Raw genomic sequence first — 16,373 nt, 5'->3', positions numbered from 1 at the left:
ATTGTCTTCATTTCTTTCGGATGTATACAGGATGCTTGTGCTCTTAACCTCCTAGTTTTTGCTGATTCTGTGAGTGCCAGCTGTGAGGGAGGCACTGCTGTAACTGCAGCTCTGCCTGGGAATGCCAGCACCTTGTGTCCTGCTGCCATGTCAGACCTCTCTGTTTGGAACAGGTCCTCGTTTGGATGCCTCTCTGAATGATCTGTCAATAGCTGAAATAATACCTTGATCCCAGAGCGAGTGGTGCTGCCAGAAATGCCTCTTGCTGGCCTGGCCGACCCTGTGTCACAGCTGATAAATAAACTGTCCTGGTGCTCCCAAACTGCCCTTCCTGTGCCTTCAGAGGGCCGCTGGTTCCCTCTGCTGGGGTGGGTACAAACCATGGCTTCATGATGGGAGCACCAGCACAGACAGCTGCCCAAATTCTGCCAGACTGTGGCTACAATCATGGCCTAGCTGGACTTCTCTCTTCATTGCTGTCAGCTTTGGTGTGAAGACAGTTGTCTCTAACCATTTTCCCTCTTTTTTTCTTTTATTTTTTCCTTTTCCTTCTAATTAAGCTTGGGTACAATGTGAGTGAGAGGCAGGAACATGAGGGGGCCACGAACCAATTCAGGGTTCAAGAAGCAGCAATAAAAGTGCTATTATGAATGAGCAATGGCTTGTAAAGGACTCCAATCTGCTAATGTAGGTTACTGGGTTGATACCATTGCTTTAATAACGGTTCTTTAGTCTGGTTAGATGTTTTGACAGTCCTTTCAGCTCGACTGTGAGGCGTTGGTCCCTTGTGAATTTTGGATTATTTCTTGAGGTCACTTTTCCAGTTGCAGAACCTGTGTAATAACATTGAGCTGCAGAGCACACTGCTGTTGTGATCAAATTGGGACAATCACAGCCTCAGTAATTGCAGTGGTGTTGATGTAATTATCACCCAACAAGCTGTAATTTGAAAATGGGCCCCACTGCTTAGCCAATGTGGTGCTGTAGTTTGGAAGCTTTTAAAATCCTGATCCCTTTGTTTTGTTATACACTGCTTATATCTGACCAGCCTGTGATGAAAACCTCCCACGTGCCCTTTGCCTGTAATTACACATTTCCAAACAATCGATGCCGTGGGGGAAGTGCAGCAGGAGGCTGTGTTTAAATAAGCAGTCCTGCACTCAGTGCAGTTTCTGCACGTGCCATATGCTGTGTGCTGGCTTGTGTCTCAGCAGCTGGTCAGTGTTTTATGACCTGCTGTCCCAGCACTGGGGGGTTTTCCCTATGGAGGCTGCTGGGAGCAGAAGGAAGCACTCTCTGATACCTTTGGAGACACAAATATTGCACAGCCAGGGCAGTGTCACCTTGCTGCTCATACCAGAGCATCTAGGTACCTGTTCTCCCAGGTCTCTTTGGAAACAGGGTTCAAACATGTGATCAGGAAGGACTTTAGGAGCAAAAGAATCCAAACCCACCCAGCTGAACCAGGGGTATGAGTCCTGCCCTCATTTGGAAGTGGTGATCAGTATGTGAGGAGGCAATAACTGATCAAAAAGGATCCCAGATTTCTGCAGGTCCCCCTGGTTCATGGACATGATGGTTTATGTTGTGTGTGTTGTTACATTGTTTGAAAATGAAATAGTGCTTTACATTCTCATACCTGGGTGTCAGCATCCTCTTCTTTCCTGACTTAGTGAGGAAGATGAGGGGCTTAAATTAAACAAGATAGTCCAGCAGCAGCAAGTTAATGTTTAGTTGTAGTAATATCTGGTTTATTTCCTGTACATTTGATCCTCAGCTGCTCTGGAGAGGGTGATCTGGTTGCAGATTAACCACAGCACTGATAAAGGTACACATGAGCTCCATTCAGAGGCAGCTGGGTCCTGGCAGGGCACAGCAGCCCAGGGGTGGAGAATGTGCCCATGCTGCTTCCTGGTGGGGAGCTGCTTCCTCAGCCTGTGGAGCTCCAGTTTGTGAGGCTGTAGAGCTGAGGGGGCTCTGTGCAGGGAGGTTTTGGCCTTTTGCCACCATATTCCCTGAGTGGGAACCCTGGGGAAGAAGCGGCAGGGTTCTGTCAGGAGGTGATCCCCACTTCTGCCATGTGGGCACTGTACAGGAGATCCTGGTGTTAAAATCTCTTTATCCAGTCAGTGGAAACCTGGTCAGTGCAGTTGATAAATCAGCCCCAAAACTTCAGCTGCCTGAATGCAGGTATCCCAGGGAAGAGTTGTGGCTGGTGAGCCAGGGGCAGGGCTGGCAGCTGGGAATGCAGGGTCCTGACAGTGGTTTAGTAAAGCAGCTTTGGCCTGAAGGGCTGCTCATGGAAGAGATGTAACCTGGCCTACACAGGTACCCTGTGGGAGCAGAGTGTTGGTGTTGGAGAGCTTTGGGACTGTGAACAGAGCTCTCCAACAGATCCCTGTCCAGGACTGCTGCAGGTGCTGGGCAGTGGCTGCTGAAACTTCTGCTGGGCGGGTGCTGCTGAGGACACTGGGCTTGTGGGGGGAACAGGAACCTCCTGCAGCACTCACGAAGCTGAGGCAGCTTTTGTAAAAACAAGGTTCACAACATCAGCGGTGCCCGGCGGGGGAGGTGGTGCCCCTGCCGAAGATGCTGGATCCCAGTGGATGCAACCCAATTATGCAGAACGCTGAGCCATTCATTTCCAGCTGAGTAATGGGCTGTGAATGGCAGGGTCACGGATCAGCGCAGAGGGTGATGAGAGGACACCGCAGGAACTCTGTGACACCAGGCACCAGCTCAGGGAGCTGCATGAGGTGCCTGGATGCTGTAGGAGGAGTCAAAAAAGTGGAGGAAATGATGGCATGACTTCATAAGACTCATACAGGTTTTGTAATAATAACTATAAACAGGTTTGTGTCTCTGTATTTAATACAGGGTAAATGAGAAGAAATGGAGATGGTTAATGGGGTGTACAGTTACGAGTGGTTTGTGGAGGACAGTAAATTAAGTCTGAATTAATAAACTAAAAGTGGAAGCAAACTCCCAAACCTGAGCTAATGGAATTACACGTCTGTTATCTCCTCTCTCCCAGCCTTCCTTTTCTCCCTACTTCTGCTCCCTCCCCATATCCCCACCAAAACAAGGGAAGGAGAAAGAATTTAAGGCCTAACACTAGTGAAGCAGTACTGGGTGGGAGAGGGGAAACGGTGATCTCTCCTTGCTGGCTGGGTGCACAGGTGGGTTCTTTATGTGGACAGGTTGACCCTGGGTCCTGGGGCTTCCACTCAGTGCTTGCAGAGGCCATGCAGGATTCCTTCATCCTTGGCTAGTGAGGATCTGTTGTTCTCTTCTCCAGAACCGGATGAGCCACAGCCCCGATAAGATACTTCCAGAATCCTCTTCAAGTGGTGTTAAACTGTTTTGGATCCCTGTTCTGTCTTGCTTGAGGTTACATCAACAGATCTGGACTAAGAGAAGGATTTTTCTTGTCTCAGGTTACTGGACAGTTTTGGAGGGTTTTTGCATGGCCCATTTCCTGGAACTGTTGGCATTTCCACTGCTGAACTGTGATTATTTTAGGACTGAGACAGACTTTTCACTCCTCCAGCAAATACCTTCAAAAGACAACTCCTGCTTGCGTGAGAGAGAAGGAGCAGGGACAATTAGCTGTGTTTTACCTCCTCTGACCTGGGACTTTGAAAGAAGAGTAGATAAGATGATAGTAACTGTCCTTATCAGCATAATGACCTGTGCAGCTTATCAAAGCTGCTGATTTTCTATATGTAGGAGCATTTCCTTAACTGTAAGTGCCACTCTGTACCCAGCTAAAGGCCAAAGAATGGTGTTTAAGATGAGTGTAGATATGAAGTGTCAAATTCCTTTGTTCTCCTGCTCAAAGGATAGAGATGTGAACAGGAAATAACTGAGCTTTATTTCTTTTCCTGTAACTCTCTCTTGAATATATTTAGGAGGAAAAGAGTCATTTCATAAATACATTCCACTCTCCTTTTGACAAAACCAGGATTTGTAGTAATTTTATTGGCACTGCATGAAAGTGCCGTGACTGAAACACTTGAACCCTGTCTTTATCTGCAAGTCCATCAGGCCATGCCATTGGATCCAAAGCTGTGGATGCATTTTCTGACCGGATGCTCTAAGTGACCATTTTATTCCTCAGATTCAGTCAGAATGACTGTGGGCAATATTTTTTAGGAGGAGCCTTGTGTAAATGTAAACCTTTAAAGTTAATTTTACATACATATATCAAAAATAAAGAATCACAGAATGGTTTGGACTGGAAGGGACCTTAAAGCCCATCCAGTCCCACCCCTGCCATGGCAGGGACACATTCCACTGTCCCACGGGTGCTCCAAGCCCTGGCCAGCCTGGCCTTGGACACTGCCAGGGATCCAGGGGCAGCCACAGCTGCTCTGGGCACCCTGTGCCAGGGCCTCACCCCTCACAGGGAGGAATTTCCTCCTGATATCCCTTCTAACCCTGCCCTTCTTTACCTTATAGCCATGGCTACATTAAATAAAAAGAACAAGAAAGTACTATAATCCTTGAGGATTGGGATGTGTGAGAGAGCCATGTATTAGTGACTGTTGCATTACATTTTATACAATATCTAAAATGCAGGTAATAAGAGTTGTGTATGTTATGGGTTCAAATTCTTGCATTCAAAGCAGAATTTCTTAAGTTCACCAAGGGCTATTTTGGGGTCAGGTGCTGCTCATGGATAATCATGGATTAGCTGATGTCATAATGTGTGTGCTAATATATAATGATTGGCAGTTGTATTCCACTGTAGATTGCCACCTAAATGTATGGATTGTCAGTGCTTTCCCACTGACACAGCAAAATATTCTGAGAAACCTGAAGCACTCTATTGTTTCCAGAAGCCCTTGGAAAACTGGCAGTAGAGCCATTCCCCTCATTTGCTCTTGCCTGCTGACCACTGGGTGTGTGAGGAGCTGATAGTGACCATTCCTGTGTTTATACTTATTGGTAATTAAAGAAGATCTTGATTATTCCAACCACACAAGTGTGGGTGAGATATCCATTCATCTTTTGTGCAGCAGGGATGAGTGTGAGAAGGGTAAGGCTAACCACTTAACTTTAAAAAAAAACCTAGAAAATAAAGCAGAAAATATGTTTTCCATCTAATAGATGATTTTCTCTGTTTGTAAAAGGTGTAAATAGATTAACAGTTTGTGACTGCCAGACTTGTTGATACCAAGTGTTTTTGTGTTTCTTGTGTTTCTATGAGGGCTCAGCAGCTAATTGCTCAGGGGAGGGAAGGAGAGAGTGAGGTAGCTGTGTTTTGAGGAGGATGTGTCAGCTCTGAACTGTTACTTCAAAAAAAATCAAAATCTAAATAAAGTGGATAGCAAAATTAATTGGAAAACCTATGGTGCTCTTCCTGGAGGTCACAGTTCTGTTCAGCTCACCTGGAGCTGCCCTTGTGTGTCAGAGCTTGGCAGGGGCTGTTTGAGAGCCCCTGAGTGGGGCCGGGGTTGTGTCGCAGGGGTGGGACTGCCCTGCACAGGAGCAGCAGCTTCACTCCGTGCTGCTCTCGGTGTTAACTGGGTCTGCCAAAGCTGAGGGTCACTTCACCACCACCCCAGGCTAAATCAGTGCTTGCACTAAATAATTAGTGGCCGAAAACATCTTTAATTAAACTTTTTTATAAACTGTGGCACTGATCTGAATTTGGAAATTGTCAGTAACTAATGCTTATTACCTGGCAATTGATATGTTACAGCAGTAGAAGCCTGCCTGAATCCTCGGGCTGATTTGTCCTTCAAAAGATCCTGTTTTAAATAATTTCACAGGGCTCTGAATTCCACTGGCTAGGATTAAAAATTTGATGCTGTGGTCAAAGCCAGCTTGGCTTGTGACAGAGAAATTAAGATGGTTTATCTGCATGTTAATTCTGATTTGTGTGGTATTTGTGCTGTCTCACATTATTATTACTTGAATAGTCTTTCAGCTTCTGAGTAGTAGCTGTCTTTGACAGAAGAATTATATCAAATGTAAGGGAAGTAAATGAACCCAATCTTTCCGGTGATAATTTAAACCGATAAACCAAGCAGCATGTAAATCAAGTAATCTGTTTTACTAATCAAACCTTTTAAGTCCTTTTCCATCTTGCTAATGTTCCCCTGGGTTATCTGTGTACAGTTGCCATTTAGGAATTCACTCCTTTTGCAGTGGATGATGAATGCATAAATAGCAGTTCTCCTGCTGCTCAGCTGCTTTTCCATTCAAAGGATGTAAAGTGAGGTACTTCAAGCCACTGTACAAATTCATTTACTTATCTTGCCAGTTCTGCCTTCACTTCCATACCCACAAAGGTGTTTGAACCATTCCCTGTTTTGTTCCTTCTCCTTTTCCCTTTTTGAAGTTGACTTTCAGTGAGAGGGAGAAAGAACCTAATACTGAATCTGCCAGTTCAGTCACACTCATGAACTTAAGTGAACCCACTGCTCTTGGTTGTAGGTAAAGACCCCTTTGTTTCCCACACAAACTTTCTGTGGAATACTAGTTGCTCTTGGAAGAACAAACCTTGTGTGTTTACTGGGCCTTTTCACACTGGCATGATCTGGTCCCTTAAAGAGCCTGAGGTTTTGTCTTCCAGGGCACCTCCTGCTCCATTCTTGGTGATGGCAGAGACTGGAAGATGGAGAAGAGGGGTTTTGGTGCAGTTGTGTTCAGATCTCCATTAGGGACATGAAGCTTTTCCAGTACAAAACAGCAAATATTTGAAAGAAAACCCCAGGAACAAACCTGAGCCAAATTTATATCCAAACTGGGAAGCTTTTCCTGACTAGCCGTGCTTTCAAGGGAGCACGAGGAAAAGTCCTTTTAACCTGAGCAGTTCATGGACATATTGTTGAAACATATTTGCTTTGTGTTTTGAGAGCTTAATTTTCCCCTCCACTGCTTGTGGTTCTTTGTCCATGTGCTCTGGCTGAGGCCGTTGGTGTCTGAAAGGAGTTGGTGGCAATCTGGGGGTGCCGAGGTCGCAGCTGTCCCTCATTGTCCCCGCAGCAGACGTGGCAGAAGGCAGTCTTTGACCGAGGGGCAGGATGGGCAGCTGGAGGTGGAATGTCCTCATCTGCTGCTTGGAGACTCAGTGGTTTGTCTGGCAGAGCCCTTGGCTGGCACTGGAAGGGCTGGGCCAGCCTGTGTGCCAGACCACGGAGCTGAGTCACCAGCACGTGCTATGAAAGCCTGGGTGCCTGGAGAAGCCCAGTGTCACAGTCAGTGTCACAGCTAGTGTCACAGCCCGATGTCCTGGCCCAGTGTCGCTCTCAGCCCAGTGTCACAGCCTGGTGTCACATCCCAATGTCTCAGCCCAATGTCACAGCCAGGTGACACACAGGCATGTGTAAGGACTGTCACTATATGGTTTGGGGTACCGTGGTGCAGATCACTGCAACAACTCCAAAGGAAGCCCTAATGATGCAGAAACACGAGTCATTTGCATGTTTTGCATTTTTACTTTTGCCTGGTTTGCGTGACTTGTATAAATGAGGCACCTGATTTTATTTTATGTGTAACGTTACCAGAGCACAGAGCCATTCTTTTGGAGTGCTGGCAGATGGGGCTCTGTATCTTAATGCTCAAAATAATTCTTGGGTTTTCTGAGCCCTGTCCCAAACAATGATGCATTCAGGGCCTCCAGTAGCATCCACAGATCAGCAGTGGCCACGAGCTTAACAAATCAGAGTATTCCTTCCCAGCAGAACAATGAAGCAGCTGAACATCAGCAGCTCTCAGCCAGCTGACTGCTAAAGGAGTCTCCAGGCATTTCCAATAAAAACCTGTGGAATCCTGGGACTGTACCTTGGCACTTGGGCTTGTGAAGTGAGAGGAGGTGTAGTTATCACCATTGAATAACACTCCAAAGGCTCAAGGGGACAACAGGAGGAAAGGGGGCTGAATCTGTCCAGGGCTTCATGCAGGGCCCTCCCCACCACCCAAATCCATTCCTCCTTCTCCTGCCCACCATGGTGTGTCCCTCCCTTTCTCCACAGCTTGGTCCTTCCCACGCCTGAATACCTGTCAGGGTTTCCCCTTCATTCCCTCTAAACCAGATAGTTTAAAAGCAAACAGTCCTTCCCCAGTTCAGCCAGAGTGTGGACAGAGTTGGGAAAGTGTCACACTAAGTGTGTGTTAGAACATGGCTTAGAAAATAAGGTTGCAAATCAGTGCAGTGGCTGATGCACTTTCAGGTGATGTTATTTGTGAGTGGTTGTTGTTTCCTGAGTTACTGGAGAGTTGAGAGCAAGGAACAGGGACTCAGTCATGGGCTTTGTTTTTCTGCATGTTTCTGGATGTTTCTGCTGGGTTGAAGGATTTTATAGCCCTCCACAAAGTTATTTAGAAGCGTCAGCTTGCCTGGACACCACAGGGACAAAGCCACAGCTGCAGAATTCACACCCCACTGAACCAAGGTGAGGAAGTGAGGCAAGATCTTCCTCATGGTGCAATTCTATCCATTCACAGGCAATGCCCTGGTGTTTGTCTTTTGGGCAGGTGTTTTTGCAGTTTTGTCCCCTGAAATGCCTGAAGGTAGCAAATCCTTTGACACAAGGGTGTGTAATCCAGTGTGCAAAGCTGAATTCCCAAAACTGAAGGCTGGGATTATCGTGATGTGGCAATTTACAGTTAATATGGACACGGGGTTTGGAAAGAGGAGGTGAATGAAGGTGAAATGTCCTTTTTAAGTACCTGAGTGCTGTAACATCAGAGTGGAAGGAACATAATGGATCATGAAGTCAGTTGTTGGTCAGTGCAGGAAGCCAAGTCTTCTAAATACATACATAAAACAAACTCAGCCATATCCAGCAGGGCTCCTTGGTCCTTGCAGCTGCCACTGAGCTGCTCTGCAGCTTTCCCTCTCCAGCCTGTGTTGGCCAGGGTCCTCCATTTCCATTTGCCCTTTGTATGGGCCTGTGTGGTGTTGTGTTTAATATTTTCTTCTGGCTGCCTGGCAGGATGATTCTCATCTCCCCAGGTACTTATAGGTGATCACTTCCACCTTTTCCTCCTCCTCCGTAGTTCTGTCAGTGTCATGCATTTAAATGAGTTCCTCTGCATGACAGGCTCAGTGCTGCAGCTGGCTCGGTGTGATGGGAGCAGACAGTATAACCTACCTGACTGCTGAGCTTTCTTTTGGTTTTTACTGTCCCTTTAGAGGTTATGTGCTTTTATTTGGCAGATTAAAAGTTAGAGATTGTGGGCAGATGGCAGCCTCTCGTTTGCTGCTATCCCAAGCCTGTTCTGCTGTTTCCTGGTTAGATCTGGGATCTAGGATAATGCTCCCTCAAGACAGCACTCAGGACACCGTCCTGCCCACAGCACAGTGTGATTACTGCACTCATTTTACCACATCCCAGGCTGATTTTCACGTGGAAACTGGGAGTGTTTTACTGCTCCACACACAGAGAGCAAACTACTTCCCTCTACCTGTGCTGGCAGCGACTTCCTCCTGTGCCTGTTGGAATAAACCACAAAGCATTGTGTGGAGGCTTTTCAAAGAACTTCCCTTTAACTCCTTATCTGTCTCAAGTCTGCTTGTGCCTCTGTTTGTGCCTTCTGCTGTGCTCCAGAGCTGGAAAAGGAGTGTGCAGGACTCCCCTGCTGCAGGGAGAGCTCGGCCGGTCTGACGCAAATAGAAATGAGAGTTCAGTGACTCCTGTGTTTAGTGGTTTGGCATTTTTTCAGTGCAAGGTTCGTGCTTTACATTTAAGGAGAGGGATTTTAATATTATTCCTGTTCCTACATCTCCCAGTTTTAGACTTTATTAAGTGTTCATTAGAGCTGCCTTAGCATCCATCTCCCGTTTTCCTTCCCCTGACCTTACCCTGTGGGTTTGCAGAGCTAGTGGATGACTCAAGGGTCAGCTGGGTTGGAGCTGATTCAATCTCATCAAATTACAGACAATTCCCTTAAACCTTGGTTTGTTGAGGAAGATGTGGCAGTGGTCACTCGTAGTTGGCTAATTTTATTTAGAAAAAAGTGATATAATTACAAAGAACTCTTTTAACCTAATTTCCAAGCAGGCTGGAGGCTGCAGATGAATGGAGTATTCCTCACCCTGCCCTGTCTGCTCCCTCCATACAGGAAAGGAGTGGTGCAGAACGTGCTCCAAATGGCATTTCCTATTTTGTTCAACTGGCAGCATCTGAACACCGAGTCCATGCAGGCCAGCTGCAGGCAAAAATCTCACCTGCACCTGACATGAATTTTATTGCAGTTTTCCTGACCCTCAGGGTGGATCAGAACCTTGTAGACATGCGTATTTTGAATATTGTAGACATGCATATTCATGATCAGGACAGACTTGGATCGTTTTCCTGGTGCAGGGAGGTTATACTGACTGGACAGTTTTTTGGTCTATTTTTCCAAGAGCAGCAGGAATATTTTAGCCATAGTTCTGCCAACGCAAATCCTGTTTATCTGAGTGCTCTTGTGGGAGGCTGATTGTCTGTGAGACAGTTTATAAAGAATTTACTGAAAGGCTTGAAGTCCTGCTTGACAGCTGAGTTTGTTTTGAGATTTACGTAAAACAAAGTCTTTAAGCAGAACTGCGCTCTCAGTAGAGACCTGGTATCACATAGAAAAGGCCCAAGTACCTGAGGCACAGAGTGAACTTTGCTTGAGGAAAGTCACTCACTTCCCAAAGCATGGGGACAGTGGGATTGTTCCTTTGGGTGACTGCAGGCTACTAATTCTTGCACTTACAAACCAGGTAAATATGGTTTCATTGCCAGAAGTCTGCTTAAATTCCCTTCCTTCTGAACACAACCTAAAGGCCCATCCTTGGCTGTCCACAAAGATCTCCTCATGAACACAAGTTTTACTTAAATGTCTCCACATGGGTTTGCCAAGAGAATGGACTCAAAGCCTGCAGTCATGGACTTTTAATGTATATATTTAATGGAAAAAATAACTGTGGCTTGTTACCTCATTTGAGAGAGTAACCCAAACCAGTAGGATGTTTACAACAGGAAAAGGAATTGTCCCTGCTCTGCATAGTAGAGGTGTGCAGCTCCTGGATCATTCTTCCCATGCACAGACGAGGAAGAAAAAGTTGTGTGCCCATACCTAGTATTTCACTTTGTACTTTGGAGTTCACAAATAAGCTGGAAACAGAGAATAGTTTGAAACCACCAGTTTTGATTCTCTTAATCTTCAGTAGGACTAGGTTTGCTGCTGACGAGCACAGCTGAGGGAGCTGTAGCACTCCGGATTCTGTCCTGAATTATTTGTTTTTCCTTAACATTTCCTTTCCTTGAAGGCAGAGCTGCACAGCCAAACTGAAAGCCCCTCTCAGTGGGTGTCTGTGCTGTGACTGACTGAGCAGGGTCTGTCCTGGGGGACGTGGAACATCAGGAAGGGCTGAGCCCAAGGAGCTTCAGGGAGCACCTGCTAAGGGGCAAAGCTTTGGTGTGCCTGTAAAGCAGAATGTACTGCCAGTCTTGAGCAGTGCTGAGAACAGAGCAGTTCAGGACCAGAGAAAAGCTTTTTCCAGTAGAAAATGATCCAGAATACCAATGCCTGCACTTCAGCTCTCCTAAAGGAACAGCAAACCGGTGGCCTGCTGTGTTTCTCCAGCAGTTGCTCTGTCCCTGGGCTGTTGGACAGATGGCCATGGAGTGGCAAAGTGCGTTAGTGAGGAGCTGTTTGCTGGGTGTTCAGGGCTGGCAGTACTCCCCCAAGGGCTCTTTGGCTTCTGGAGCAGAGGAGTTACATGTCAATGATTAATTAGGAATTCCCTGTCTGATGTGAATGCTCCAGCTCGGTGAGGCGTCTTTGTGCAACGGTCCCGTCCTGCAGATGTTGTTTGGGAGTGTGGGTTCCAAGTCTTGCCAACTAACTTTTCTTTATTTGTACTGAGTGCATTTGAAGTTGCATCATTTCCTCGGTAAGAACAGTTTTATTTTTGACTGGAGTGTTTGTCAGGTGGAGGAAATCCTAAATGTGAGTGCTCTCTGGTGGTGGAGATTTCTGCTTCAGTGTTCCCGTTTCTGCAGTGTATTTTCCAGGAGCAACTGCATGTGAATATACCTTGTCTAGACTTAAAGATCCTTTTTTTTTTCCAACTCCTTTCCCTAAACATAAAAACTACAAAACAAAATAAATATGTATTTCTTGCCTTAGTGGATTTCTATCCTAGCGAAGAATTTCTCTCCCTTAAAATGATTTATATTCTGTGACTCACTGATTTTTATTTTCTCATTATCAACTGATGTTTTAATGAGGTAATAAAAACTTCTCATGAAAGAGCTGATGTTCCTCCTCAAAATAACCCACAAAGACTAAATACTGTGAATTGCTTTTTTGGCTGCTCAGCTGCTGGAGAGAGGGGACAGAGGGGAGACTCACTGGGGCTGCAGCTCCTCCCCAGGGGACAGCTCTGATCTCTGCTCCCTGTGACAGGGGCAGGAGCCAGGGAATAGCTGGAGCTGTCAGGGGAGTTGGGATGGAGGTCAGGGAAAGGTTCTTCCCCAGAGGTGCTGGCACTGCCCAGGGAATGGTCCCAGCCCCGAGGCTGCCAGAGCTCCAGGAGGGGTTGGACAGCGCTGCCAGGGATGCCCAGGGTGGGATTGTTGAGGGGGTCTGGGCAGAGCCAGGGGTGGGGCTGGATGATCCTGGGGGATACCTTCCCACTCAGGATATTCCATGATTCCATGACATTGATACAGAAATTATTCAAATGGAACTATTGCAAGGAAATGTTTTGTTGTAGCACAAGCTGATGTGACTTCCATGAGATACAAAACAAGGTTTGGCCCGGGTGTGTCACCCCAGGAGTGGATCCTGGTGTTCCTTTTATTAAGGAATTTATTTATTATTCCATTTTTTAATCAAGGAACTGCACTGTTGTTGCTTTGAGTAACAAAACCCAGTTCTACATGTTACACCTCAGCACTAAAATGCCTGTGCTGGCTGTGAGAAGCACCAAATGGATTCATCGTCTTGTTTTGTGACCTTGCCCTGTAGAGGAATCCTAGGTTTAACACAGCTCAAAGCTCCCCATTTGCACTACCCTCGAGGGTTGTTTTCTTAAGCTTTTCTGAGCTCTCCATGGGCAGGGCAAAGCTGCTCTCCCACCGGAGCCCTGCAGCCGGGAAAAGAGGCCCTGCTGTTCTTGGCCTGCTGCTGTGCTGAGCCAAGCTCAGGGATGAAAAGGGGCTTTATCAGCAACGAGGGGTGAGGAGCTGGAGCTCCTGGTGGGAACATCTGAGCACAGCTCTGCAATTTTAACTCTGGTGCTAGGAAAGAAAGAGAAATGAACTGAGGTGTAAATGGGGGCGTCACTTGCTCATAAACTCTGTATCCCCAAAGCCAGTCTGGAGAGGTGCCTGTTTGTCAAGCCTGGAGACAGATCCTTCTTCCCCCTCATCTCCATCTGCCTTTTGCTGCAGAGCTGAAGACACAACTCCTCAGAGCCCAGTAAAACCTTTCAGAACTTGGCTTGGAGGCCAGTGTGGGATGTGCTGTCTGAGCTGAGCTGTGGGGAAGTGGCAGGCAGGATGTGAGGATGTGAGCCTGCTGCCTGTGCCAGCATCCCAGCTGGAACCCCTCCGGAGCAGGGCTCTGCAGGGACAGGCTGCAGGGCCAGGCCTGGAGGTTCTGCTTAGAGGCAGAGGGTGCTGGCACTGCCCAGGCTCCCCAGGGAATGCCAGAGCTCCCCAGGGAATGCCAGAGCTTCAGGAGCATTTGGACAGCACTGCCAGGGATGCCAGGGTGGGATTGCTGGGATGTCTGGGCAGGCCAGGGGTGGGACTGGATGATCCTTGGGAGTCTCTTCCCATTTAGGACTTTGCCTGATTCTATGATTCACTCAGGGATGCTGAACTGTCACGGGAGGAAATTTAAACTGGGCTCTGGCAATGCAAGTTTACATAATTCATTACTTAAGGAAGAGGTCAGAGTATTGGGTGCTGTGATGGTGGCTTGGCACAACACTGCAGCAGGAAAGGCCTTTATTTCTTTATTTCTCCTCAGCTAAAACAGCCCCCCTCACCCTCTGTGTGGCCATGAACCCTCCAGCTGCTCATGGGGCTTAAAACCTCATCTGCAATCTGCTGGATCTTTATTTTCAGCATCAGCAGTGCCTTGAGCAGCAGTTCTGTGCTGCTGGGCAGGGACTTGGGAGAGCAGGCTCGGTGTTCTCCATTGGATAACTCACCTTTTTTGGGTGTCCATCTCCAGGAGGTGGAATGATTCTGCTCATTGTGATGTCCTTGTGGTTTCCATTACCTGTTGATGTCCCAGTGTGACTTGATCTCCTCAGTACCAGGAGATGTGTGGGTTTGGTTTTTCAAGCTCTCCTCTGTGTATGCAGAGTCCCTCATGGGCTCCCAGCCTGGTATCCGATCCCTTTGCACTTCTACTTGTTCAGGATCTTCCAAAAAAATAAATTTAGGGGTATTGGTATTGCTAATTATGTTGACTTTATCTTTTCTAAAACATTACTGGTACCTTTCAAACAGCATATATACCAAAAATGTAAAATATCTTTGCATTTTAAGCTCATTATTATGTTGGGAAATGTGTATCAGGACACCTTCAGTTAAAAGTGATGTAGGAGCAAGAGGATGTTTTGCAATTCTTGTGTCTTCCCAGTGCAGTATTCCAGGAGGAAGCTGGAGTGAGAGGCACCAACACTTCTAGAAAATGGAATGCTGGTTGCTGGATATTTCTTGAGTTTTATTACACCTGCTAAAAATTGACGCTGCCAAGTTGCTGCAGAAAATTCTCAAATGAACAATAGAAAATGTCAGGGCTGTCACCACATGGGGGTGGTAATAAATTCAATAAAGTAACGCTGGAATTTGTGCCGGAGTCCGTCAGGATTCGAGGCTCCCGGGCGCTGTGGAGGTGTTCTGGTGCCATCTAATGTCGCGAGGTTTAAATACAGCTGCAGACAGGGATTGGCTGGAAATCCAGGGTTTGTGTGTTGATCCCTCAACCTGTGGTCCTTTCTCCTCCTGAGAAACAAATGCTGTGTAAATTCCTCAGCTGTTAGTTTGGAATTATTCTAAGTTCTCCTCATAATTAACTTTCAATAAAATGAGAGGTTTTTTGGAAACATTTTCTAACTTAAACATTTTTTTTTAAATAGCATCAAGTTATTTTCTGTCTTGTTTGCAGAAGGAATCAAAGAGGCAGGTAGGGATAGGAGGTGTAGGTTAGGGCTGTTTGCACACACTGTTAGAATTTTTTCCTCTCTGGTGTAGCAGCAGTGATGATACCGAAGTGTCTTCCAGTGAAACAGACTCATTGCTAGAGCTGAGAGGCTGCAATTCCCTCCTGGGCTTCTGTCTTTGTTTACTTTCAAGTCTGATTAGACCTTTCAGAGAGGGCTTCAGATCTTCTGCTCCTCTGGCCTGAGCTGGGCCATGGACAACTACAGAATGTGAAAAAAGAACTTGCTTGTACATCCCCTTTATGAAGCAAATTAAATTTGCTCCTCACACTCATGTTCACTTATAGTCAGTTGTAGAAACTGTAAATTCCACATCCTGGATCTGGAAGTGAAGTGGAGGCAGAAATGTCCTCTGTAGATGGTGGAACTCCAAGCCAGCCCTGGGCTGTTGTCCCTGTACCCTCGGGTCTGCCGCTGTGCCATCCCTGCTCGGGGAGTGTCCAGAGCCGGGGTGTTACTGTCCTGTTTGAATTGGGTGATGGATGGAAGAGTTCACCCGATGGTCCTGAGCCTCTGCGTTTGTCTGATCGCTGCCTTTTGTCTCCTCTGGTCAGCTTCGAGAAGGGCCGGATTTACACCTTTATCGGGGAGGTGGTTGTTTCCATGAATCCTTACAAGAACCTGAACATCTACGGGCGGGACACGATCGAGCAGTACAAGGGCAGGGAGCTCTACGAGAGGCCTCCCCACCTCTTTGCCATCGCCGATGCTGCTTACAAAGCCATGAAGAGACGATCCAAAGACACCTGCATTGTCATCTCAGGTAGGCTGAGAGGGCTCTGCATAGTGATGAGCATCTGATCTGTGTGAAATTCCAGGCGGAAGGAGAATAATGGTTTGACTAATGACAACGTTTTATAAAAGAAACTTCATTAAGCTTAAAGCTGCTCATTTGCATTTGAATCCGTGTGTGAAGATCGGCACAATTATTTCTTATCTCGTTCAAGAGCTGGTGCCAGCCAGGAGCTGGATCTGTGCCTGCAGAGAGATAATGTGAGCAGGAGCCTTGTGTCTGCTCAGGGGAGTGAGCTGGGATCAGCAGAGCTGGGATCAGCAGAACTGGGCTTGTCTCTCCTCAGGAGCTGCTGATTTTTGTCGCTGCCCTGACTGACCACTGTTTGTTCCCTGCCCCATTGGAAAGGCCGTGGCTCCAGCAGTGGGAGCAGGGCTGGTACCAGAGTGATCCCTGGCTGGATCCTGG

General features: G+C 46.9%; 1 protein-coding gene across 2 annotated transcripts in view; it reads left to right on the top strand.

Moving 5' to 3' along the window:
* The window catches only part of MYO1D (myosin ID), a 152,749-nt gene that overhangs the window by 20,037 nt on the left and 116,339 nt on the right, over positions 1–16,373 (top strand). For both annotated transcript variants that reach the window (XM_041461977.1, XM_041461978.1), the window contains exon 2: positions 15,727–15,935. In XM_041461977.1, coding sequence (XP_041317911.1) covers positions 15,727–15,935 — 209 coding nt within the window. The remainder of the gene's footprint in view (positions 1–15,726; positions 15,936–16,373) is intronic.

This window comes from Pyrgilauda ruficollis, unplaced genomic scaffold (genome assembly GCF_017590135.1).
Source record: "Pyrgilauda ruficollis isolate IOZ18807 unplaced genomic scaffold, ASM1759013v1 scaffold159, whole genome shotgun sequence".
In the NCBI taxonomy this organism is placed as follows: domain Eukaryota; kingdom Metazoa; phylum Chordata; class Aves; order Passeriformes; family Passeridae; genus Pyrgilauda; species Pyrgilauda ruficollis.
The sequence above is the reverse complement of the archived record's forward strand: the minus strand, read 5'-3'. Positions and strand labels throughout refer to the sequence as shown.